The sequence below is a fragment of the Metarhizium robertsii genome (genome assembly GCF_000187425.2).
Source record: "Metarhizium robertsii ARSEF 23 chromosome Unknown MAA_Scf_11, whole genome shotgun sequence".
Lineage (NCBI taxonomy): Eukaryota > Fungi > Ascomycota > Sordariomycetes > Hypocreales > Clavicipitaceae > Metarhizium > Metarhizium robertsii.
In genome coordinates this window covers 1,018,242-1,044,025 of record NW_011942151.1, presented here as the reverse complement: position 1 = coordinate 1,044,025, position 25,784 = coordinate 1,018,242, and the positions used below count along the sequence as shown (strand labels likewise).

At 50.9% G+C, this 25,784-nt stretch overlaps 8 protein-coding genes across 8 annotated transcripts; 4 read left to right on the top strand and 4 right to left on the bottom strand.

Moving 5' to 3' along the window:
• Nucleotides 1–57: 57 nt before the first annotated feature.
• MAA_09816 (glycolate oxidase) lies at nt 58–1,796 on the top strand (the record flags this gene model as incomplete). The annotated part of the gene is made up of 4 exons (XM_007827814.1): nt 58–82; nt 155–1,426; nt 1,478–1,572; nt 1,623–1,796. 4 exons carry the CDS (start codon nt 58–60, stop codon nt 1,794–1,796), a joined length of 1,566 nt encoding a protein of 521 aa, XP_007826005.1.
• A 1,443-nt stretch (nt 1,797–3,239) lies between these two features.
• MAA_09815 (amino acid permease) lies at nt 3,240–4,886 on the top strand (the record flags this gene model as incomplete). Its single annotated transcript, XM_007827813.1, has 2 exons — nt 3,240–3,990; nt 4,093–4,886. The coding sequence occupies 2 exons, from the start codon at nt 3,240–3,242 to the stop codon at nt 4,884–4,886; spliced, it is 1,545 nt and encodes a 514-aa protein (XP_007826004.1).
• Nucleotides 4,887–6,918: 2,032 nt separating this feature from the next.
• On the bottom strand, nt 6,919–8,715 carry MAA_09814 (Amino acid/polyamine transporter I; the record flags this gene model as incomplete). The annotated part of the gene is made up of 3 exons (XM_007827812.1): nt 6,919–7,710; nt 7,765–8,152; nt 8,207–8,715. The coding sequence occupies 3 exons, from the start codon at nt 8,713–8,715 to the stop codon at nt 6,919–6,921; spliced, it is 1,689 nt and encodes a 562-aa protein (XP_007826003.1).
• A 919-nt stretch (nt 8,716–9,634) lies between these two features.
• MAA_09813 (uncharacterized protein) lies at nt 9,635–11,016 on the top strand (the record flags this gene model as incomplete). Its single annotated transcript, XM_007827811.2, has 5 exons — nt 9,635–9,784; nt 9,843–9,947; nt 10,012–10,233; nt 10,289–10,431; nt 10,485–11,016. The coding sequence occupies 5 exons, from the start codon at nt 9,635–9,637 to the stop codon at nt 11,014–11,016; spliced, it is 1,152 nt and encodes a 383-aa protein (XP_007826002.2).
• Nucleotides 11,017–12,425: 1,409 nt separating this feature from the next.
• On the top strand, nt 12,426–13,886 carry MAA_09812 (Oxoglutarate/iron-dependent oxygenase; the record flags this gene model as incomplete). The annotated part of the gene is made up of 1 exon (XM_007827810.1): nt 12,426–13,886. The coding sequence occupies one exon, from the start codon at nt 12,426–12,428 to the stop codon at nt 13,884–13,886; it is 1,461 nt and encodes a 486-aa protein (XP_007826001.1).
• A 1,988-nt stretch (nt 13,887–15,874) lies between these two features.
• MAA_09811 (NACHT and WD40 domain protein) lies at nt 15,875–20,993 on the bottom strand (the record flags this gene model as incomplete). The annotated part of the gene is made up of 3 exons (XM_007827809.1): nt 15,875–17,812; nt 17,861–19,840; nt 19,890–20,993. The coding sequence occupies 3 exons, from the start codon at nt 20,991–20,993 to the stop codon at nt 15,875–15,877; spliced, it is 5,022 nt and encodes a 1,673-aa protein (XP_007826000.1).
• Nucleotides 20,994–22,061: 1,068 nt separating this feature from the next.
• MAA_11645 (Fatty acid hydroxylase) lies at nt 22,062–23,318 on the bottom strand (the record flags this gene model as incomplete). The annotated part of the gene is made up of 1 exon (XM_011412560.1): nt 22,062–23,318. One exon carries the CDS (start codon nt 23,316–23,318, stop codon nt 22,062–22,064), a length of 1,257 nt encoding a protein of 418 aa, XP_011410862.1.
• Nucleotides 23,319–23,737: 419 nt separating this feature from the next.
• MAA_09810 (uncharacterized protein) lies at nt 23,738–25,150 on the bottom strand (the record flags this gene model as incomplete). Its single annotated transcript, XM_007827808.2, has 3 exons — nt 23,738–24,817; nt 24,882–25,012; nt 25,063–25,150. The coding sequence occupies 3 exons, from the start codon at nt 25,148–25,150 to the stop codon at nt 23,738–23,740; spliced, it is 1,299 nt and encodes a 432-aa protein (XP_007825999.2).
• Between the last annotated feature and the right edge of the window lie 634 nt (nt 25,151–25,784).

Genomic DNA, 25,784 nt, shown 5'->3' with positions numbered 1-25,784 from the left:
CTGGAAACAAAGGGGGAGCCAAGCCCATCGACTGACGCTGTTAAAAATTGGCCAACCATGACACAATGGATCACAGCCTTTGGTAGGGCCCGAATCGAACTCTTATTCTTCGTGCTGCGCTGCACAGTAATGCTAACTATAAATGTATCCTTAGTATGCGTCTCTTCGTTGGGAGCTTTTGCTTACTACGCAACTCGCAATGCCAAAGACCCTGCAACATCGTCGACCTTGCTGCTCTCGAATGTTGCTGAGATCCAGCACGACCATAGTCCAAGGAACTTGCGCGATGCCCTGGGCGAATTCACAAACATCATTGGCAAGGAGCACGTCAGCACCTCCGACAAGGACATTGAAAATCACGCCACATCTAGTTGGACTTCGCATCCTGCGAAGTCCACCGAGCGATCTTTTTGTGTACTATGGCCTGGAAGTACAGATGAAGTGTCGCAAATCATGAAAGTGTGCCATAAGCGTCACATACCCGTTATTGGATATAGCGGCGGAACCAGCCTTGAGGGCCACTTTACACCTACACGTCACGGAGTTTCCATCGACTTTGGTCGGATGAATAAAATTTTATCCTTTCACAAAGAGGATCTTGACGTTGTTGTGCAGCCTGCTATAGCGTGGGAGGCATTAAACGATCATCTTGATCAAGAAGGTCTCTTTTTTCCACCAGACCCGGGACCAGGCGCCATGATTGGCGGTATGGTTGGTACTGGATGTAGTGGCACGAATGCCTACCGATATGGTACTATACGAGAGTGGGTTTTAAGCCTTACTGTGGTTTTGGCTGACGGCACCGTTATTAAGACCAGGCAGCGGCCCAGAAAGAGTTCAGCTGGATACGATCTCACAAAACTCTTTATTGGTTCAGAAGGTACGCTTGGCCTTGTGACAGAGGCTACTCTGAAAATTACCACGAAACCAGAATCGACCAGCGTCGCTGTGGCTGCCTTTCCCTCTATTCGAAATGCTGCCGACTGTGTGGCAAAGGTGGTGGGGAAAGGCGTCCCAGTGGCTGCTGTCGAGTTGCTCGATGATAACCAGATCAAATGCATTAACGAGGCCGGCCTGACCTCTCGAGAATGGCCGGAAGCTACCACGATTTTCTTCAAGTTTGCGGGAACCAAGGCGGGGGTCAAAGAGCAGATTGCGCAGGTCCAAGCCTTGGCCCAGGGTGCATACAGCACCTCCTTTGAATTTGCTAAGAACCAAGAGGAGCAGGATGAGTTATGGAGTGCTCGTAAGGAGGCTCTTTGGAGTGTATTAGCCGTCAAGAAACCAGACGATCGCGTGTGGACTGGCGATGTTGCTGTCCCTATGAGCAGACTGCCTGACTTGATTGAAGCCACCAAGGAAGACTTGACCAAGAGCGGATTATTTGCTTCTATTGTTGGTCATGTCGGAGATGGCAATTTTCATGGTGAGCTGACCAAATGCATCTACCTAAAGGGCCAATGCTAATCAATCCTAGCAATGATACTGTACAATGATCAACAACGAACACAGGCTGAAGCTGTGGTACATCGAATGGTCAAGCGGGCAATCGATATGGAGGGCACTGTAAGCGTAAGTCGATCCTGATGTCCTGTATAGGCGTAAAAATTGACACCTTGTAGGGCGAGCATGGGGTTGGTCTGGTGAAGAGAGATTACCTCTCTCATGAACTTGGTCAAACTACGGTGGACGCCATGCGACAAATCAAAAGGGCCTTTGACCCACTATGCTTGTTGAATTGCGACAAAGTGGTTCGCATGCAAGAGACTGGAGAAGGGAGCACTCAGAAATGGTGATGAGAGACTTTGATCAGAGTGCCTGGGCGGCGCCGACTATCATAGCTGGCTTCAATGTTATGCAGGAATACATGACAGCACTGAGACCCTAGAGAGCAGGCACTAGGCTCCAATCTCCTGACAGGGCCTGTTGTCAGTGGAGCGAAACCCTCGGCCTTTCAACCTTCTTGTTGGTCTTGGCTTCAGATTGCATTCAACAGAGCACCTGTCAACAATCCGCAGCGGCAAGTTTTGGACAGCTATAAAGTCAAGTATCGATGTATGAATCGTAGGTGGTCCAGCTTGAGCTACTACGTAGCCCATCTTGCGGGTGACTTGGCCCCTGATCTATCCATGGTGTCAGACGCACTGCACGATTTCCTCATTCACAATTACCTGGAACCATACAGGATACATCCTATAATTCAAGACGCAGATGTACAGCTCCTTTAGCAAAGTTCAAAGTAAGCAGTTAAACAAGGGCTATTCCATGTTAATTTTGTGCTTTTGATAGTTTATGCGATTTCTTATTGTTGTGTCCTGTTACACGGAAATGGCTGGTTACACAAGGGCTACGGTCACGAGACCTAGGGAAAAGTCCCTCACCGACTTCTTGTATAAATAGACGTCTTCGGTCCCTCAAGGCCTTAAGGAAAACCAAGGACCTTTGATACCAAAGACTGTTATTAGTTGAATTGAGCTAAATTGCTCCAAGCCCTCTATTGAGCCCTTGTCACATGTCCCACAACACCACCCACAAGCATATTGGTTTCTGAGCCTTGTAGCACCTTTCAGCCAGAGGGCCACTCTATGTATCGATCCTGTCCTTAGAAAGATAAATGTGTTTGACACTTAACAGACCTGGGGGTTTGCCAAATCTTGTTGTATATAAAAAATATATAAGGGGTGCAGGCAAACCCAGGTGTGTGTGCCGAAATTGTCTGGTGGGACAAAAATGGATCCGCTGCACCAATAGCAAAACTCCATCGTTTTATTCGCTCCATCAAATGGCATTATGAGTTCCTAGGGGCGCACCAGTCTCAACGCTAGCGTCTACTTACCACATTGAGTAAGTCTACCCCCGGCAAGGATGCCGAGCCTCGTGTTTCTCCACAATCCCCAAGGCGGCGAATAGTTGCCACATGCAAGGTTTACCCCACACAGGGGCATTCTGGGGCTGAACTTCACGAGAGTCTAGAGCACCATTGTATGCGAAAGTATTGGGGGGCTCCCATTTTCTCTACAATTCGAATTACCTTTGATCCCGAAAGCTGGTGATGGGGTGCGGCAGTTGTGTTAGCCATCAGCGCCTTACTTGTTAGATATGATAAATGCCTTGCCTCCGACGTTTATGCAAGCCTCCAATAACACCTCTTCATCATCTTGCCCTTCGTCAGCGTCCTGCGCTCTCAAAACCCGTGGATTCAACACCAAGGTATTGAACAGTAACGCAACCTCGACATCATGTCAGAACTTTGCAAGACTCCGTCCAAGAGCTCCGCAACCATGGAGGCGGTTGAGGCAACTGGACAACCGAACGATGACCGCGCACTTGCGCAGTTGGGGTATGCTGCTGAATTACCTAGGAATATGAGCATGCTCAGCATCCTCGGACTCTCTTTCGCCATTATGTCTGTACCTCTTGGCATATCGACAACATGGTATATTTCTCTTACCGACGGGCAGTCAGTAACCGCCCTTTATGGTTGGATCTTGGTATCGTTGGTGTCCCTCTGCACCGCCGCCTCCATGGCCGAAATTTGTGCTGTGTACCCAACAGCTGGAGGCGTATATTACTGGTCTGCTATTCTGTCCACCCGTTCTTGGGCACCTCTGGTCAGTTGGATCGATGGCTGGCTTGGCCTGGTGGGCAACTGGACTGCGGCTTTGAGTATTAACTTTTCGGGCGCGCAAGTTATACTGAGCGCAATCACTTTATGGAATGAGGATTATGTCCCCAACCCGTGGCAGACAGTCCTTACTTTCTGGGCTTTGACATTTGTTTGTGTTCTGCTCAACCTGGCGGGAACCAAGGTTCTGGATAAGTTGAATCAGATTTGTGTCTACTGGACCGTGGCGTCTGTGATTATCATTATGATCACATTGCTTACTATGGCGGACGAGAAGCGCACCGCCGAATTTGTCTTTGCCCACTATGATGCGTCGGCCGCGGGATGGCCAAACGGCTGGGCGTTCTTCGTGGGCCTGCTGCAAGGTAAGGCCTTTTTTTCCCCCTTTCTACAGCGAAATTGAACATTGTCGTTTCCTGCTGTTGTGCCGAGTTCGTCTACATGATGCTAATCATTTGAACGAATAGGAGCATACACCCTCATTGGGTACGGCATGGTTGCTTCCATGTGCGAGGAAGTTCCGAACCCCGAACGCACTGTGCCCAGGGGCCTCGTCCTTTCTGTGCTTGCTGCAGGAATTACTGGTCTTGTCTATATGATCCCTATTTTATTTGTTCTGCCAGACGTCAAGACTCTTTTATCTGTTGCCAATGGCCAACCCATCGGCCTCATCTTCAAGACAGTCACAGGCTCTGCGAGCGGCGGCTTCGGACTCCTTTTCTTACTCCTCGGGATCCTCCTCTTTGCCGGAACAGGGGCCATAACTGCTGCATCACGCTTCACTTTTGCCTTTGCACGAGACAAGGCCATTCCTGGACATCATATCTGGAGCCGTGTGAATAAACGCCTTGATGTCCCCCTTTGGGCCCTTATCCTTACTGCCATCGTCAACGCCTTGCTGTCTTGTATCTACTTTGGCTCCTCGGCGGCCTTCAATTCGTTCACAGGTGTGTGTACCATCTGCCTCTCGACTTCCTACGGATTACCCGTTCTAGTGAGCGTGATTCGCGGCCGTCGTGATATGGGCAATTCGCCATTTAGTCTAGGGAAATTCGGGTTACTGATTAATCTGATCTGCATCACTTGGATTGGGTTCTCTATTATCATCTTCTGTATGCCAGTGGCATTACCTGTGACTGCGTCGACAATGAACTACGCAAGTGTTGTGTTTGCAGGCTTTGCGAGCATCAGCGTGGCATGGTATGTTGCATATGGGCGGAAACATTTCCACGGACCTCCAGTTCTAACTGCGGGGATGTAAGTTTGAGTCTTGGGCCTCCCTCGGATGTCGTGGCTTTACTTCCCCAGAGTTCGCTTTCAAGGGTCCGTACTGAGGAGGTCGCATAGACGACCTTGCTCGCATTCAGGTCGAGATATCTGGCTAGTTGAACTTCACTTTACTTTTGAGCTATCATATATGGTAAACAGCCAAGCGGCCAAATTAACAGCCAGCTGCATGATTTAATCCACCAAGTGCTGGTTACCGGCGCAGGTTACTAAACATGGCTTTATGAAGTATGTACAATTATTCTACCTCCATCCTATTCTTAAGATGCCAGTAAAACAGTCCTTTTATATTATTAATATTATTTGTGACTGACCCACACAGGGTTCTAACTACAAGATGTTATAATGTTGGCTGTCTCGGCAATCTAGGTGATTAGTGAAACGCATTTATCGCATAATCATGCTTCTTCGTGGCCTTGGTCTCTTCAAACGCCTTTATCACAGGAAGATTCCTAATGCTGGGTTGGGGAATCAAGGGAGAAACAGTGGGAAGCTGGCGATTGACTCGGCTTTCCTTGGACTGCTTCTTTATATTCAGTTGGCTGTAAAACAGCCCTCCCTCCGAACTCTCCAGCGACTTGCCTTTTGCAATACTCGGGGAGACGAAGTCGAAGACGACACCATAATGACAAGGGTGTTCTCCTTGCTGCCCTCCCACACGCACACACAACCGCCTTGTGTCCAACATGCGTTCCTACATACATCTTTTGTGTCAGGGAACTCTATACATGCAAGTAACGCACACATGACATGCGGGCTGTTGTCAATGGGTAATCAACGCTCAATGGCTCGTCGGCGTACAACGCGGCGCGGGAAATCAGTCGGCCTAGCACTCCGTATTTCCATTCACATTACGGTTTCTTCAGAGTTGGCAAAGGCAACCATGGATATGCAGGGGTCATCTATCTCCGTTATCCACTATTTCCACTACCATTTCGTAACTTTGCCGCAATTTGTTAGGCAGTCCTTGCCATGGGTGGTTCAACACGTCAAAGTCTCGGTCCAGGCTCGATTTGTCCAAATGAGAGCCAGCTGACCCGCGCTCAGGTCCTTCTGTCTGTCTCCAGGGACGCATGAAATTCCTATAGTTTAGCTCCTCCGTTTCAGGGAAGTTTTGGTTGATTATGTCGAGGTCAAAAATAACCAATGGCTCGCATCTAATGTAGTAGTTTGCCAGCAAATCAAACCATTCACTGTACCATTCGTCCCATCTGTGTTCCATGATTGTCATGCTCTAGATAGAAAATATATGCTCCATGTCGCGACTCCAAGGCATTGTGCATCGTCTCAATGTCATCTACTTCAATGACCATGCACCGTATCTGAGTTACCCATGGAGTCCTTGATATGTACGGCAAGGCATGCTGGCTGCAATGCACAGTATCGATTGCGAAGTTAACCCACGTCGGAATGCCGAGTTCCACACCCTCGCTCGACAATTCGGAAGAGCTGGGAGAAACTCGGTAAATATGGACAATAAGAAGCATCGGGACTGTCGGCAAACGCTGAAACCAGCCGGTGGCGAAGCCTTACATACCGTGTATATAACGGTGGACTCGAGCGCCACGGACTACCCTGAGTCGGAATAGCACTCTTAACCACCAACAAGGCTGTGGCAGCCCTTTTCCAAACTACTATGTGCATCAATACTTATGAGCTGGGTACTGGGGGTATTCAACCAAGTATTTTTGCTCCACGGCTCAACAATCTCCCCCATAACCGCCGCGACACTTGCATACTCTAAATAATCATAACATGACCACTATTTATATATAATTGCAATTTTCAAAATCGTCTTATAGGATTTTCCAAGATCCCTAACGAGCCATTAATATCTACCCTGTCACCGTATCCATCATATATCATTAGCGTTTGGAACAAATGCGGGATGCAATGTCTTCCTCTCATCCGCAGCCTCAGTAAAACAACTCGCGCAGACTGCTTAACAGCAGACAACTCTGCCACCATGATTTACGTTGAACTATTGTACCATCTTCTTTTCAATCTTACCGGCTGAACGACCTCACTTTTCTTCCGTCGACTAAAGCAACTGGTCCGTGATATCTGTGTCGGCCGACAAGAGCAAAATGCACCAGTGCCCCGATAAGGGCTGTTCCGAACAATACCGAGGACCAATTGAAATTTGTTGCAGTGACGGGGTATGACTCTGGCCAAAAGGCCCAGAAGAAAGTCCACAAGGCAAAGAGGACTGCGACTGCGTTTATCGGAATCCCATATCTGCCCAGGGAGAACTGAGCATGCGGGAGGGTCTCGGGGTAATAGATTCTTCTCCACAAGAAGCAGCCAATGCTTAAGCAATAGCATTGGAGCAGGGCCACAGTGAAGAGCGACGAAATGGCATAGAAGGCAACAGGACTGCCAAGGTAAATGAGCGCCATTCCAAGCGTCGAGATGCTGGTCAGAATGGCTGCGTTTTGAGGCACCGGCCGCTTTGGGTCAATTTTGGAGATCCAGTCGGAGAGCGGAAATCCCTTGTCGCGAGAAAACGCAAAGAGGTCGCGACTAGCAGCCGTGAGGAATGAAACGTTGGAACAGACGACAAGGAAATTGACGACGACAAGGACGCCAGTGACCCAATTCGTCGACATGGACTGGCGCAGCACGTAGACAACCGGGTAACTTGTGTTGTCTTTGAGAGCAACGGCAATGTCGGGAAGGTGATATACAATCGTCACCAGAAGGGGCAGTGTCAACAAAAAGTTGGACACGAAGACTGCCAACATGGCCTTGGGAACAGACGTGGCCGCATTTCGAACTTCCTCGGATATGTGTACACCCTTGTTCATAGTCAGTCAACCGATTTTGTTAGATATAGGGGGCTCCTGACATACCACATCAGCGCCAACCAGAAAACCCGCACCGGGCGCCTGGCCGATCAAGACGGCAAGGGTCAAACTCGGCCATCCTCCAGAGTTCTCAAACTCTGTCCATACCTGCTCCGACGTGGCTTTTGGCCCATTCACCCAGACAGGGATAATAATGGCAAAGTAGGCCAGTACGTGCAAGGCAAATGCGATGTTTTGCCAGCGCGGCAAAGACCGATGACCCCAGACGCTACCAGCAAAGGCTGTTACAACAGCCGCGACGATGAAGAGAAACACGTGCCATGACGGGCTTGTATAGTCTGGGTTGTTAACAAGAATTATGGTCTGGATTAAAGTTCCTGTTAAAAGAATGCCAATGGCTTGACCAGCTTGCATCGCCAGAGTCGATGTCCATCTATCAATGCTGGTCAGACGCTTGTCACGTTTTGTCGGGAATTACATTACGCACCCGCTCACGTAACTGAGAAGTCTTTGCATGCTCTCCGGTGCAAATTCGCTGACCCAATGGTACTGGGCACCGGCAATGGGGGCCATGCTAGCCATTTCAGCCATGCTCAGATAGATGGGCGTGAAGCCGACGATGGCCCAGATGGTCGAGTATAGCAAGCCCGGCCTGCCACCATCCAGGAGGGCAGGCGTGATCTGGAACATGGCACACTCCCAGGCCGCAGTAGCTACTGCGGCAAACGAAGCAACTGAGAACATGCGAAAATTTCGGACGAGTTCCTGGCTTCTTCCCATGCGGCGCATGTCGGCAGCGTCGGCGGCTGTGGACTTTGTCAGTTGACAGTCACGCTCGGCATCTTCAATTACAGCGTCATTGGCTCCATTCTTGTTGTCTCTTGGAGTGCACAAGGTCAAATTGTAATGATAACTGGACTTGTCTCCAAACATGCTGTCGTCCAGTTCAATTGATGCGTCATTAGGACGGTAGACAGACCCTGCCTTGTCAGTCATGATGACGGTAGAGGACAATAAAGGCAAAAGAATATCCAAAAAGTGCGAAAGAAAGTCCGGTAGAAGAAGAATCTCTGAATCGAGAAAACAAGACGAGAAAGAAAGAAAGAAAAACCAAGTGGATGTGATGGCGACTGAAACATCAAGTTGAATAAGGCTTTACACGGGAGCCTACCATGGTCGTCTGCTACCCCGGCACCAACCACCACGTTCGAATGGCCAATCCGGGCGCCAAAAGGTTGGGCGCGACAGAAGAAAAGTTTTGTAAACAGTCCAAGCTTGCATAATGTGCCACGAGCCACATTCTAATCTCGCCGCAAATGGCTCTGATCTGGTCACACAACATGCATTACCCCATAATGGAGAGACATTCTTGGTTCAAGCTCTTCCCCTCATTGGAGATGACTCCCCACAGAGTAAGCAGCTTGGGATTTTAGTATTTCCATTTGCCCCCTAAAAGCAGGGTCTCTGCTCCAACTGAGGTGTGAGATCGTCACCCTCGACCGTTTTAGGCACGAGCACAGCACCAACCGCCCAAAGCTCTTTGTTGATGTGGTTGTCGTGATGAAATGTGTCTTTTGGATACTTTTGCGATCTATCACAGGTAATGCTGAGCTCTTCCTTCTTGATAATTGTTGGTCGCGGCTGTTCTCAACTGCCGAACAATGCCGCACAGGGCAACCGGCGACCATGTTTGGGAGAAGGGCAGATAGCGATGAAGTGCGCTTGTGGAATATCGTGACAAAGACGACTGAAGTGTCGCGAAGGCCATTGTCTCCGTGGCTGTTATGAAGGGGGCTTGAAATGGCTTGAAATGCGCTCATTCTGTGCATATATATCATCTGATGCTTCCTGCTTGTGGTCTCCGTGTGTTGAACGTAACTCCTTTTACCAAACAGTTTGGCCTTCTGGTGTGACAATGGCGGAACCGGAAAATCATGGAAACTGGCTTGTCTGTGCAATGACCATTGTATGGGTTTGGTCGACGTTGATTTTCTTCGTTCGTGTTTGGGCAAAAGTCACTGCCAAACGCTGGGGTGCTGAAGACTATACGATATCCATTGCGTTTGTAAGGTCATCCCGAAGACACTTTGATTATAGATCCCCTCTCACCTGTTCCGTTATAGTTGGTCTCTACAATGGATATTGTGCCGATAATGTCAGCAATTCATCGAGGATACGGTCTGCCAATGGACGTAATTCCACGCGAGGATCAACTTGTAGTTGCACAGGTGCGCAACCATCCTTCAATATAGTCTCTGTCAAAGTGTCTTCCAAGCACTAATACGCGCAAAGTCTCTCTACGCCAGTCAGCAACTCTACATCTTCGCCTTGGGACTTTCCAAGATATCTACGGCACTATTTGTCATACACTTGGCGTATTCGGGTCCCCAGATTAGACCAGGTTATGTTCTGGTAGGGGTCACCGCGATATGGACAGTAGGCTCTATGCTTGTAGTCGCCTTGAGAGGCCACCGGCGCCATCCGTGGCAAACGCTGGATGGAACGACAACCATGGTGAGCGTGCAAATCTGCGAGAGCGCCTATTCTATACTCCTAACAATCATCAAAGTATATCCGGTGGATCGTCGTAGAGGCTACCGGTCTCATTATCGAGTTTCTCTTGATCCTACTGTCCCTGAGTCTCGTCAGCAGCTTGCAACTCAAGGCACAAAAGCGCCTTGTCATCTTGTCTGCTTTCGCTGCTCGCTTATTGTATGCTCCAGCTCTTCTAGTCCGCATGTCGGCCCAGTACTTACGACCAACAGGCTGATTCCTCTCGTTGCCGCGCGGCTCTGGTTACTCTCGCCAGGCGTCAACGCGAATCCGACTGACACGAGCATTGTACCGAGCATAATCACCCAAGCCACGCTGCATTTCTCTGTCCTGTCCGCATCCATCACATCGCTCCGCCCCTTTTTGCGAACATTTCATATGGACTACAAATGGGACAGCAAAGCGACGTCAAAGCGCAACTACTCTTCCACGGGGTATACGACAACAGGGCCCTCGGCAAAAAATGTACATGGAACTTCTTCACAGAGCGGCCAGGCTGATAGACACTGGGCGGACGATTTCACGGATCCGTCTGGGACAGAAGCCCATTTCCTAAACAGGCCATCGACAGGAGGCACGACGAGAAACAACGATGGCATATTAGCGTGGGCACATGTCGACGAGATCCAAACGCGCCCACCGTTCCCGGCAAAGGCAATGTTCATTCGGAAGACGGTGGATTGGACAGTGGAGTATGAGCCAAATACAAATTCTGACGCTGTAGGCAATTATGGGAATACATGACGAGATGTGAGCGATCAACAGGCGGGTTGCCGCAAAACGACCAAAGTTTATTCCTATACGGTATCTGGACGATCTAGACGTAATATTATGCATGATTTAATGAATTCCACTTGGCATATCTCCGACAACGGGTTTTCACGCAATCTATGTTGACCAGTCTTTTCATCATTGTCCAATTTGATCAACTACCAGGCAGCATGACATGAGAGTCCTTGCGCAGAGTCAAATACAACGCTCGCAATTTCCTCTTTGTTTCTTGATTGCCATTGCCGACGTTGACTTTGCTTCGCAAGTCTTTAACAGTATCAGCACGGTCCGGGCTCTCGATTGTTCTGAACTCGAGCCGCTCGGGCCAGTGGCGAGCCCAGGCTTCCTCTCAACGCCTTAGCATATCCAACGAGACTGGATGAAATAAACAAATGCGGCGAACGTCTCCTGCGTGTAAAAGCAAGCCCGTCTGCATGTCTGGCGTGAGGTAATTAGCCCGCTCAATGGGGGAAAATTGGCGCTGCATCAACTTCTTTTGTGTCGGAAAGCCATGTCTGAGAGACATGGCCTCCGATTGGCACCTTCATGGAGCAGGCCGTCTATCTGGATGATCTTTGCCGTAAAACGGTCAATTGAGTCAGCCCTCTTCATTTGCAAATGCACGTCTGCGACAACAACGTCGAGCAAGTCCGGCCAACAATGGTGCGGTCAGAATCGTGCTACTCTCGTGCTCGAGAATCGAGGCGCCGTAACAATCGATCAGGATTGCAAAGCTGTTTCTGAGACACTGCCCCTACTTGTCAATAGCTTGATCTGTTTATGATGATTGAGGTGAAGTACTTGGTCCCATTCTTTGAAATGATTGAAGTGGTGGACCGTGTTTGTGCCATTTCGTAGATGGGTGACCCAATGTGTAGCAAAATAGACGGACGGACTAACCACAATAAATAGGTATTTAGGAACTCTTTGTAGTCTGTAGCCAGGTACCTTTGGCCAATGAATTGAACGCAAAAGGCGCAAATACGAAGCCATTATCGCCTCCCAAGGGAACTGTTCTGAAAGCAGGCCCTCGTATAGGGTAGGTGCCAAGTTGCGTCTGGTCAACTGGTAGAAACAGATCAACGGGTCACGGAACCATGGAAGACTGTGAACGTTTGAGGCAGACCTGAAGCCTACACAAGCACAAAGTCACATTGACTTGATTGCCCTGCGACGGCGACAATGTAGAATAACCCTCTCACCTGCTACTTTACTCGGCAAATAGATGCAGCTTATTTATCAGATGAATGCACCAGACTCTTCTCATGGACAACATTCGGGTGGGTCCGAAAGCCACACAAATCCACCACATTTTCCCACGGTCGGAGTAGAGTCTCTAGACTTCTACCAACCCTTTCTCACGAATTGCCATCGCCCTCGCAATGACACAATCGAAATCAGCAAAGCGAAAGAGAAAGGCACAGGCCCAATTACCCAAGAAGCATGCCAAAACAACAACCATCGTGACACCACCCCCCGATAGTGATGCCACGCAGTTTGAACCAAAAAACCTGCAGACGGTCATTTCGGACGAAGAGCTCGACATCACCATTGAGACGTTGACAACCCTAGCGCAATATCCAAGCCTTACAAAGTCGAAGCTGTGCAAAAATCTACGAACCGCCGTCTACGATTTCCGGCAGTCATGTACCACGGGCGTGAACTCGGCCGAGGGCGCAAACCTCACCGGTCGCGTCACAGCGGCGCTTGCCGACGAGAAGTACCTCGAGGCCAAGATCTTGCTGGCTGAAATGCGACTGCGAGGCGAAGAACCGAAGCTGGGTGCTCTTTGTCGCTGGGTTCGGGATCTGGATGTTGTTACGCAGCCCAAGGGCGCGAGCATCGTCAACCCCAACCGCTCCGACAAAGAGAAGGAACTTTTGGAAGTTCTGGATGCTGTTATGCGCGTCAGCTGCCCGATTGATACCAACCCAGAGGCAAAACCTCCTTCCCAATCGTCCTCTCACATAGCTTTGCAGCCTACCTGGGACTTGCGACCATCCACAGAGCCGCACCAAGTCTATGCCTCGGTCCTGGACAAGTCAATCCTGTCCTCTGGGCCCGACTCGCCCTCCTCCTCTCTCCGCATTATCGAGACGACGCCCGGACACCTCCGCAAACCGCCGAACCATCATCCAGCCATTTTATACACGACAGAACCAAACGCCGTTGACCTGTCTTCGGAGCACTCAGGAATAACATATCATGAGCACCCCAGCGTTCCGCACCTTGGCCTTGCCACTGGTGTCCTTTCGCCAGAGGAATGCAAGGCCGTCATTGCCACAGGAGAGAGTGTCGGCTTCCTTCCCGACATACCCGTTCGAGAAGGCGAAGATACCAGCGTACTGGCACACAACTTCTACTGGGTCGTAGACGCGGCGTTTCACGATAAACTCTGGGCACGCATGGCGCCTTTTGTCCCCGCCTCGCTCAATGGCCGTCGTTCCCGCGGCGTCAACAGACGGTTCCGCGTCTACCGTTACGTTCCTGGGGCCGAGTACCGATGCCACATAGACGGGGCATGGCCGCCTTCCGGTATTCGCCCCGACGACACCTATGTGTACGACGATTCCCCTGCAGACAAGAAGCAAAGTTCCCTATTCACGTTCCTGCTGTATCTCAATGATGAGTTTGAAGGCGGCGAAACAACATTTTACATACCGGGACAGCGTGAGGGGACGCTCAATGCGTATCCTGTGCGTCCGGTCATGGGAGGCGTTGCAGTGTTCCCCCATGGCGAGACCAAAGGAGCATTATTGCACGAGGGGACAAGCGTACGCAAGGGAGCCAAGTATATCATCAGAACGGACATTGAGTATGATGTTGAGGCGTCCGAGGAATAGGCATGAGAGGAATTGGACATGAATTATGACTTTTGATAAAGCTATTATCTTGAGGACACCGGTATTCAGGAATTTAGGGCGTATACGATGAACCATGATCTTGAGTCTTGCAATTTAGCACTCTGGACTCAAGCTCAAAATACCCGAATCGCGTAGGAAATGTGGTTTTATTCGCCCATGGACGAAGAATAGCATGGTCCGAGACTGCATGCTCCAGGAAGGAGACCTTGGAACGAGCTCAGATCGGAGGCTACAAGCCCAGTATAACTGTTGAAGTGCGACCATGGCCGCGCTGCATGGTATGAGTAGGGACATCATGTACCTCGAGCACGAATTCACTAGAACATATAGAAGCGACTATAGAAGTGGTACCGTGACTCTCTGTGTTAGTCTGCTTATGACCAAGTCCGAAATACTTGGCAATAGCGCCAACAAGGCAAAACTAGCTACAGCATTTCTTCGCCAACCAGGCACCGAAAAGCTGGCCAAGCCTCAAATTTCGCTCCTTTGAAGTACCTAGCAGCTGAAATCCTGATTTAAGCTCATTTCAGCCAGGCCATCTAATAATAGAGCAGTCGATTTGTGCCTAGTAGCTACAGGATCATGCAAAATAACGCCCTCAGCCGCAACCTCTCATGATGAAGCATAACTGTAAACATCCTACTACTTGTCAACAAGGACTAGCGCTTATTCTGCCGCGTGCCCATCTCAATCGACATTGTAGGTGCGGTTGATTCCAACAGGCATAAAAGACTTGTTTAATTGTTCATGTACATGACGCCTTTCCCATCTTGACATGTCATCATACCAGTTCAGCGGGGCCAAACACATTGCTGCGTTTCCGCTGTCGAGCGCCGCCGAGGGCGACTTCTCCAAGCCGCCCGTGAACTTGCAGCAGCCGGTGATTAATGGACTGTCGGGTGTGTTTCAGGGATACGCTGCCTACGGGCAGCATCTGTACGTGCTTACGGGGACGTTGTACGAAAATAGTGGTGGCAAGGTCAACTCGGAGTTTACGAGCGCGAAAATGAAGATAGGTCCGGTAGGATTCAGCAGGCGCCGCTTTTGACCAAGGCTGGGGGATCGCCGTCGTTCCGTGAGCCGAGGGCATGGCGGTTTATGCGACGGCGTCTGGGGAGCCAAGGCTGTTTCTGGGCTTTGCATCCGGGGTCAGGACCGGGTAGCGCCGGTCGAATGTGTTTTATAAGAATGGGCTGGTAAAGAAGTGAAAAGAGACATGGGGGCCTTTTGGTTTGTATTTAGAATATAAGAGTTTATATATATTGTCAACGGAATACGAAGGGGATAATGGTGAGGCGATTAGAGCATGCTCTCTTGTTTAGACACAGGCACACACACACACATAAATATATAGAAAAAGATACTCCATCTTTCTGTAGAATAGCCTACAGTAGAAGGAAAAGATGTGCATAGATAGTATTCTCTAACAAAGCTAGCATACATATGGCAGACGGTGGATCGGGGAAATTCACTTTGCTCATACAAATATTGATGCTTTTTGAAAAATCACACACTTTCCACAATGGCCGCGACTTTATACGCCAAAGAACGTTCCGCTCCTCTTAGGCATTATTGCGAAATCCATCATGCGTTGCACGGAGGTCACGTAGCATCGCGGCACAGACCGACGCTCGAATCCGAGGATAGTTACACAAGGAGTCGGGACCAAGTTGATACGCCGATTCTTATGAACTGACACGGCTTGTCGCTGCTTTCAGGTTTTCAGCATGAGGGGCTGGCATCTGAAGTTACCATCACGGACGTAGTCATAAAAACTACTATCCCACTTCGAGCAGGGGTTGGATTTGGGCCCTTTGACGAACGTATGGAGGCCAAAGCATCTTCTGGTCGTTCATCACTCGATTCTACTCCACCAAGCAACGTCGGTAGGTAGTCACCTAGGCTGCATCGCAGAGATTTGTCAGCCAACATTGAAGTCATATGAATCCACAAGTCATTCCATTCCTCTATCCACTGTCCAAATCCAAATTCATCTTCAAAAATGTTAGCCCGCCGGTACCATAGCCCAAAACTATCATATCATCATGCAGAGCTACACTTGTAGGCCTGTAGTCCTTGGAAAGCCAAAGTAGGTTCCTGCCGTTGAGAGTTATCCACTCCCCACAAACACATGGAGCATGCTTTGGACGCTCCTTTTCCAATAACCCGAGAAACAACTGTTGGTGCGCTCCTGCGACCTCGTCCCAGAGTCGGATGGTACTGCCATCGTCTGAAGCCGAGGCGGATATCTTGCCGTCGGGCGACAGCGCCATGGGAGCCGAATCACCCCCCTGGATGAGCTGCCACTGCGCTCCAGTGGCCACGTCCCAGAGCCAGGGAATGCCATCGCTCAAACTCAACGCAACTACTTTGCCGTCGGGCGAAAAGGCGATAGCCTTGACCTCACCGCTATACCCATCAAGGGTTTGCTGGTGTGCCCCTGTAGCTACATTCCACAGACGAATAGTACAATCATCTGATGCTGAGGCAGCCACAGAACCATCAGGGGAAAAGGCAATAGCCTTAATATCACTGATGTGGCCCTGGAGTATCTGCTCGCAACTCCCCGTAGTAGCATTCCACAGCCGGACATGGCGGTCGCTAGAAGCTGATGCAAGCATTTTGCTACATGGAGAGAAGGCAACTGTATTGACAGAACCATTATGCCCCTCAACTATTTGCCGGCACTCTCCCGTAGAGGCGTCCCAGAGCCGAACGGTGCAGTCACCTGAAGCTGAGGCGACTATCGTACCGTCATATGAGAAGTCGATTGCGTTGACGCAATGAGTATGGCCTGTGGGTGTCTGTCTATACGCCAGCGAAGCCACATCCCACAGCCGGACGGTCCCGTCGGCCGATGCGGAGGCGATAATCTTGCCATCAGCTGAGAAGGCAACGTCGTTCACTCGATGACGTCCGTCGAGTGTCTCACGTAACACACCCGTAGTAGCATCCCAGAGCCGGATAGTACAATCGTGTGAAGCCGAGGCGATCAACATGCCGTCAAGCGAGAAAATAACAGCATTAATCCAGCTACCATGTCCCTTGAGCGTCTGTTTATGCGCTCCCGTGGTAGCATCCCAGAGTCGGACAGTACAGTCCCCGGACGCCGAGGCGACTATGCTATCATCAGGCGAGAACGTGACTGCGTTGATGGAGCGGGAATGCCCTGTGAGCGTTTGTTGGTACGCTCCCGTGGTCACATCCCAGAGCCTGACTGTCCGGTCAACTGAAGCCGAGGCAACCAACTTGCCATCATGCGAGAAGGCAACTGCAGTAACTGAGCGACGATGCCCTTCTAGCGTCTGTTGATGCGCTCCCGTGGCCGCATCCCAGAGCCGAACTGTATGATCTCCCGAAGCCGAAGCAATCATCTTGCCATCAGGAGAAAAGGTTACGCTGCTAACCCAATATTTATGCCCCTCGAGTGCACACCGGCATGCCCCGGTGGCCGCAACCCACAACCGGATGCTACAGTCGCTTGAAGCCGAGGCAACCATGCTGCTATCAGGTGAAAAGGCGACGGCACAGACATTGCCACAGTGTCCAGAGAGCGACCGCCGGCATGTTCCCGTGGCTGCATCCCAGAGCCGGACGGTGCTGTCGCTGGAAGCCGAGGCGATTGCGTTATCATCGGGTGAAAATGCGACAGCCTTGACCTCGGAGCCATGTCCTTCAAGTATCTGCCTGTGAGCGTCCCAATGGTTTCTGACACCAGCAACTGTCTGGATAAACGGCAGCCTCTCTTGCCAATGCGCCTGTCTGACCAGACTCTTCATGGGACTAAACACGAGCGCAGAGCCAAACGCCTGCAACGGGGCTCGTTCAATGATGGATCCGTAGCTGCTGATAAACTTTTCAGCATCCTCCAAGAACGCTGCAAGCTCGCAACATGACCCTGATTCCTGAACGCCATCAGCAAATAGATGTAGTGATAACAGTCTTGATCATACCTGTGCAGCGTGCAGAAGCCTCCGCACTGACAAAACCCCGTCTGGGAGCCTCCCCATGAGTGACAACGCTTCAAGCCAGTGGAGGAAATGTGCCTTGAGAAATTCCAACACTGACTCTCTGCTACACTCGAGACCCGAGGCGCTCAACATGTGGTCTACCCAGAAGGTGCACGAGTACCTTATTGGGGCCAGCGGGTCTGGCTCGGGTGGTTTCAAATCGTCTGGCTTCAAGCCGTAGTCGAGGTCGTACATGTTCCGACGAAGCACCACGGACATGGCTTCAATTGAGCGTTGAGCAATGCTCGCATGTCCCGGGACATCTCCAGCAGACTGGAGCCCAGCCTTGAATGATTCCAACACATAATCCTTGGCGGACTGGTGGATGATGAAGACCTTGTCATCTCTCGTCATCAGAAACGAGCCGCATTCCTCCACAATGGTCGGCAGGTCAATCCCAGGTTCGACGCCGGCCACGACACCAAGCTCGGGGAGGGAGAGCGGGCGATGGGCCAGAGACGCGGCAACCAGGACGTTCTCGCAACACTGCCGGTCCATTGTGTCCTTCTCCATCTTGCCCATCATTTGCCCATACAGGTTCGGCAGCCCGGGAGGTGTCCTTTCAAGGACACGGGTGGCGTTCCACCCGTATTCCGAGTCGAGCATTTTGAAGACGAGGGCGACCCAAAGAAAACTGTCTTCAGCTCGCTCGTGGAGCTGGTCCGAAATCTTGGCCATGACAGCGTCTGTATACCCCTTTCGCGTCCGGAGCTTGGAGAGCTTGCGGGTAATGTATTCGTGAACGGGAGCGTCTAGCCTTTCGGCATCGAGCTCGACCGCGGAACATGCCGTGCCCGGAGCCTTGATCTCGAGCGCCGGATCACTAGTGACGATCCATTTCACCTTGTCGGACAGCGTCAGGGAGGCTGAAATGAGTTGAACAAGGTCACTTTGCCCCTCCTCACACTCGTCAAGTCCGTCGACGGCGAAGAGGGCTGGTGAGAGACGGGGATCTTGGAGCATATTACGAAACACTTCTGATAGAGCGTAGAAAGCATTTTGGTCTTTGAAGAGATTCTCACCCGACTCGTTGTATCTTTGGCGTAAATGTGAGCCGAGATGTGGCTGTTGAAGGATCAGAAGCCACAACAAGGATCGCAGGACGGCCGTTGCGTTATTCAAGGCCGTGTCCTTGCCTTGACAGAAAAAGTACGAGAGGCTGGGTGCGAGAATGGCAGGCTGGCAGGACAGCTCGCGAATGATGCCAATCATGAGCATAGTCTTGCCCGTACCCACGTGTCCCTTGATCCATAGCAGTCGGCTTGGTGAGGATTCAAGGCTGCCATCGTACCAGTTTGTGAATGCGGTGTATTCCCGGGTTCGAAAGATCCAGTTGTACGCACCGTCGATGAGCCCATCCTTGCTTCTCTCAATCCTCTCCATGTCATGCTGTGGGTCGACGACGCGCAGATCTTTTTGGCAGGCTGCGTCCATGTCATCCCTACGGATGGTTTTCTGCAGAGCAACAAAGTCTTGGAGGGTCTGGTGAATGTCGCCTAGCAAGTCCTGCATGCCTTCTGCCCTCTTGGCAAGTTCTCCCAGAACCTCCTTCTCGCGCAGCTTGTTGTACTGATCCGAATCCATTCGGAGAGATTTTTCGGCGGCTTGAATAGACTTCACGTCGGCGTCCCAGTCATCCAAATTCACGAGGTCGCGAAGAAGACTATAGCCTCGGTTTCGGTAGTAGGAGCAGACGCTTCTCATCTGATATAGAAGAAGAGACTTGTACAGATCGACAACCTTGGCCTCTAGTTGTTGTAGGACGTTTTCGCACGCGCTATCTGTAATACTCCCATCTCTGATATTGATGCTGTCCTTTTTCAGCAAATGCTCGGTCAAGGCGCAATACCAATCCATTCTGGAAATCACATATGTGATGCCAGATAGATTGGATGCTGTCGCTTTTGCGGGGTTCAAGAGAATCTGGATGGATGCGGTTAATGGACGTCGGGGTTCAAGTAGGCATGCTCACCTGCAATCCAATGCAAACGCCAGCCCACGGAAGAGCGGCCTGCGGTATGTTTTGGATGGCCAGATCAATCATTGCCTTGGCCGAGAGGCAATACTCGGCAATATCACTCACTCCCTGCCTGATCCGCGAGGAAGTGGTAACCCTCGCCAGTCCTTGTCGAACCAAGTCCTTCATGCAGTCCTGCCGCCTGGTGGGATCGTTCAGTTCGGCGGAATCATGCTGGCCATCTCCGAGAACAGCCATCAGGATCTTGGCATAAGACTTGACAAGTTGCGCCGTGTCACTCCCCCTCTCAAGGCTTTCATAGGAAGCATGCCAGACTCTTTGGGATGTGGACATGGCGGCGTCAGCCTGTTGTTGTTGGAATTCGGCCATGGGGGGCCCTTTGATTCGAGATTCGACAGACGGGGCCAGCAGGGCCACTGTTGGTGCTACGGCCATCCTGGCTTGCTTGTCTGTGCCTGGCGAAGAAGATACTGATCCTTCCGAGACGTGTTGAATACCCGGCTGCTCCGAGTCTCCAGAAGGCGTGTTTGGGTAGCGTTTAACGCCTGCGTCCGGTCTCAACCTACCTGCCCTCCTGACAATACGCTGCGCCATCTCCTCGCTCGCAGCCTTGAGCTGTGCCTTGACGAAGCTGACGACGGCTATGCTGCATTGAATCTCGATATCCTCCCGCAGGTAGAGCCCGTCGGCGGGTGCACCGAGCGAATCGAGCACAGTATCGCGCGTCTCGGCCGGTTCCTCGCCCATTTGGTTTCCCGTGATACGATATTCATTGCGTAGGTCAATATTCATTGGTGCGTAAATGTGTGTTTGAAGGCCCCATGGCATATTATGGAAGCAGCCTATCAAGGAGATCTTGCCTGATCCGACCTTGCCCACCCATGGCATATATTGGATACGCTCCTCAATCTCGTACCAAGTGTTGTAGTACTCGTCGGCAGTGGCTGTACGCGGCGCAGGGATGGGTCGGTGATGGACGACGAGAGGGTTGAGGGTGATGACCTCGTCGTGCGCGTGGAGGATATCGATGGCTAGCTGACGTGGTATGTCGCCCGGGATGGGCGTCAGCACAGAAAAGGTCTCCTTTTTTTGTGGCATTTCTAGTCTCCCCGGATTTCCACTAGACTCTGTTCCTTGGATACAGGCAAGCTTCAGGCCTCACGTTTCGGTAAACGTCTCAACTTTGGCTTCAATGTTACTTGTTGCCGCGAGTAGAGGGCGGTGTGGAGTGACTTGTCGCCGAGTTGGCCCATAACGGCGGGAGGGTTGATGCACGATGATGATGAGGCCAACATTGAAACCTGTTGTGTCAAAAGAGTAAAAGTGTAGGCCTGCGGAGTTATCCTCGGGAGCTTGAATAGCTTATATGCTTTTGACGTGACAAAACCAGGGGCGAGCGAGTGAAAAGGTGCTGCCGAGGCAACGACAAGGCCTCGCCTGAGCCTGAGAAGCTTGCTCTTCCAACCAGACAGCACCGTTTCCTCACACTGGCGGCTGAAAGCTGAAAAAAAGCTTTCTGCCCTTCTGCCAACCAGCTGCCAACCAGCTGCCAACATGCACACCACCAACGACGCCGATGCGGTAGTTGCTTCTGCCATTTGGCGCCACACTGGGCAACGAGGCTGATGTTCGCTTAGGTTGGCTGAGTGTTAAGACAAGGTTCGTGCCTCCAAATCTTCTGGCGCCGAATCATGGCATCTTCCACCAGACTACAATGTACATGACACTACACGGAAAGCGAGTAGTAGCGATAAAGTTTCAACTGTAACTTTAGCTAATATATTTACGTATATTTTAATATATTTATATAATAAATAAAAATATAATACGCACGTATAACTAATTTTATTACTAGCCGTAAGGTTTAGGGCTCCTAACATATTTTTACTCCGATATTATTATTCTAAGCTAGAACCGTGCCACGTGTATATCACGTGCACAGCAACTACATATACTTCCCCTGAATAGGCCTCCGCTTTGCTGGACAACAATAAATTGCATCAAGAGAACCAGACCTCACAAACCGTCCATGTCAACCGCCCACTCCTGCTATAGCTCCCGAGCTTGTCCTCCGAGTTCGTGCACTACGTCATCCTGACTCCTCACTGAAGGACAGGTTAGTCTGCAACTTGCATGTGGTCTTGCCCTCACTCGCAGCATCGAGGTTCAAATGTTGAAGTCAAAGTCGTCTCCCTCATTTGCAGCATCGAAGTTGAATACATAGTCCTGCCCCTCATTCGCAACATCCAAGTTCAAGAAATAGTCCTGCCCCTCATTCGCAACATCAAAACTCAAGCCTTGCCCGTCATACGCAACAACGACGTCGGTGGGATTGTGCTGGTAAGATTGCGCAAGGTCGGCTGGGTGGCCTGGGATGGGAGGGGGATTGGGGTTGAAATCCTCTTGTACGTTGAGTCCTCCTACTGCGGCCATGAAAAGAGCGGCATTACCGGCCACATCGTCGGGCGCCGGTGTCTCGTAGGGTGGAGGAGACGGCGCTTCGGTAGGCTCCTCGTAACCCGAGTATTTGTGGCGACGCACCCAGCCGCGCCCATCGTCATAGTATTTGACTTCCCACCTGTTGATCGGCACCATTTCATGCTCGAGGGTCGACCGGTTGTGAGGGGCTGAGGCAGCCAGCATACAGAGCCACCACAGCGCGAGATCCGTCGTGAGCTGTTCCGGGCCTCTTTTGGACCATGGGACCGGCATAAGAGCGACTTTGAACCTGCCAAAGCGGTAGGTGGGATCCTTAAATATGGTGTAACGGCACGCGACGAGTGCGTGATCTGTCATGATGTAACCGTATCGAGTCTTCGCAGTGTGACATAAGTTGGCAAGTTGTCCCAGCGCCCACATCTGATCTGTCGTTGTGAGATGAGAATCATCGACCACCACGCTCGCCGGAAATCTGCTGTGGGATTTCACGAGGCCCACTACGAGATTCGTCAACGGGTGATCGTCAAGTGCGATAACGTGGTCGACAGCGGGTGCCCCCTTTGCGGGTTCCGTTCTGATTCTGGCCCGGGTTGACCCGTCGTGAGTAGTGACATCGTTCAGGAGGGAGACGCCCGTGTCGATGCCAAGGCTTTCTTTTGTAAATTTTTGGGCCATGTCGATTACACGGCTATTCCATTCGATCAGAAGCCGAATATGGTTGACTTTGGAAATCTCGATTTTGTTATTCGGCAGATCTGGGGCTAGGATGCCTCCAGGACCTTCCCGGTTAAGAATATGGCCGTAACTCTCAACAAGGGATTCAAGGTTGAACTCGCTCCATTCAGCGATCCCATCATGCTTCGGTAATGGCCACCGGCCTATAGTATTCTTGGATGCTGTATATTTCATGCAAGAGATTTGTGGCTTCGCTTGGGTTAAAATAGCACGCAAGCTAGTCGAGTTTCGATCACCAGGTGCTGCCATTGTGGCGACGCGGTATGCCGTGGGCGATGCGGGCTTAGCTCTAGTATGAGAAGAATATTTGAACAAAGAAGTAAGGGGTAAAGTATTCTCTGTGCAGAGGCCAGACATGAGGTGGCTACATGTCTGGTTGCCTGAAATTAGAACAAAGAAGATATCTGGATGGCTATTCGTTGCGGCCCAGGTCGCACAACATAAGTTGGCCGCTGTATTGCAGCGGACCAACACGCTGGTATTTTTAGAGCTAACATAAATTACTACACGTGGCTTTTCTAGTAGTAACTTATATATTCTATATTAAATAAATATATGTTAATATATTAAAATATATATAGCTTAATCAGGCTTTTTTAGGCTTAGCTAATATATAATATAACTATATATAATTAGTATCCTAAAACTTAGAACTGATATTCCCTTATTCACCGCCCGTAAGGAAATAAGAACCCGTCTTTCAGGTACCACTGTAAAAACATCCCCGGAAAATCACCAGATCTCACCATGCCCGCAACATTCGGCCGAAATCGGCAATCATAATGCCACAAAGATGGCGTACAAGTCAGTGGTTTGCGTCTCCTGGAGGTGGCCCCCCGTCGTGGAGAGCCCTCGCGCGCCCGACCATTTGATAACCGTGCTGATCTACGCCGTCCCATTACATCACTGCCGTTTGTCTTCAGATTCGCCCCGCATGCCCTCCAGTCATACGATCTCGGGTCAACGTAGGTGAAGATGCGCTCCCTGGCTGCCTTATTTCTCAGATTGTACTTCAGCCCACAGCCACGACCACCAGGAAATGCGGTGATGGAGATGGGGCGCGCCTTGCCCCCAAACCGGTTCCACTCGCGAATCATGTCGTCAAAACGCTTATAGTCGCTCAGTGCCTTGTCAAAAGTCGTAAACTCCATCAGTGATACCATTTCGGCCGTGAGATGAGGGTTCATCTCCGGAGTCGTCAGGAAATGGGGAGTCGTGATGGCGGTGCTAAAGTCGCACAACTTGCCACTGACAATCTGCACGTCCATGACATCAATGCCGATGATGCCGAGCTTCTGCATTCTGATGATGTCGCGCAGGATGCTGCGAGCAACCGCCGGCCGCAAGTTCTCCTCATCAGGCACACCCAACTCCTTGACGATGCCGCGAATAGGCGGCGGCCTGCCGCTCTTTCCCACAAACCGCCAGCGCACATCATCTGGTATGGAGGCATCGATGGATCCGTTGAAGTCCAGGCACACGCCGCTTGAGGGGTGCTGGAACTGAGCCATCATTCTCCGCTCGTGCTGCTCATCGAGCAAGACGTAGCCGTAGCACTTGAGCGCCAGCGTCTCGTGACCCGATTCCTGGATGCGCCCATAGGCACGGCACTCGCAGGTAAAAGGCTCCGCATAGTTGTAGAGGGCAGAATATAATTCACGGTACTCTTGCCCTTCCCCGAGTTCCTCGAATTCCTTGGTGCCGCATTCAGGCAGCCCCTCCCAGTCGCAGTCGTTAGGAAACCGAAACTGCGGCTCAGTTCGTCAGCATTGTTCGCTTTCCAAGACTCGGGCGGTCAAGATGCTTCTTTACCAGCTTCAGGGCGTACAACTGGCCCAAGATTTCGACTTTGAAGACGTGTGAGTGAAGACCCTCTCCCATGTGCTCAATAAACTTGATGGCTTGAGGGCCCTGAAAGTCGAAAGGAGGCAGTTTCGGGCCATCTACCTAGAAAAGAGCGCAGTCGGTTAACATGTTGAAGTGGAAAGTTGACCTTCCACCGGTGCACGTGGGGCAACACTGGTACTTGCCTGCGGTAGTGGCACCAAATCGGCCTCTGATTCTGGCCAGTCGGGATACATGTTGGCCGCTGCATAGTCAAGGAAAGGATTGTACAAGGACGAAAAGGGCTCTTGAGCGAGAACTGACCTCTACTTGAATAGCGACATCAATTCTTGTGACGCACGGCGATCAAGAACTAAACACAGTGTAACTAATAGGCAAGTGGACTGGCCCTTTTGGGGAAGACGATGCGTCGCATTACAGTGCGGAATACTGTGGGTTTACTGTGATGCATCAGCTGGGTGCGTGTGGCCAGCACAGGCCAAAGAATCGGGCAGTCTCTTTGTTCCTGACTCGGGGAGGTACTGAAAATAAATACTGATACAGGGCTCTTTTGCAGTTGTTGTATTGAATTATAATGAGTACAATGGAAATCCCTCAACAAAAGAAACCACCCAAGTCCTAGTGATGGTCTTGCTCACCCTCAGTTTATAAATACATCGCGCTAACAAACGTCAACTGGTCGGCCCCATTTTTTCCTACCCAGCGTTTTGTCTGCTCCTGATGTCCGCTCTTTGCGAACATTGAACCTCGGTGGTCTGAGCGTCATTGGCATTATTGGCATGTAGGTCCTTTATTTTATTGGGGGAGGAGACCTGCGCTCAATGAGCAAGTTTGCCGGCTATGCATAGGCCCAGGGTGGCGATCAACTCA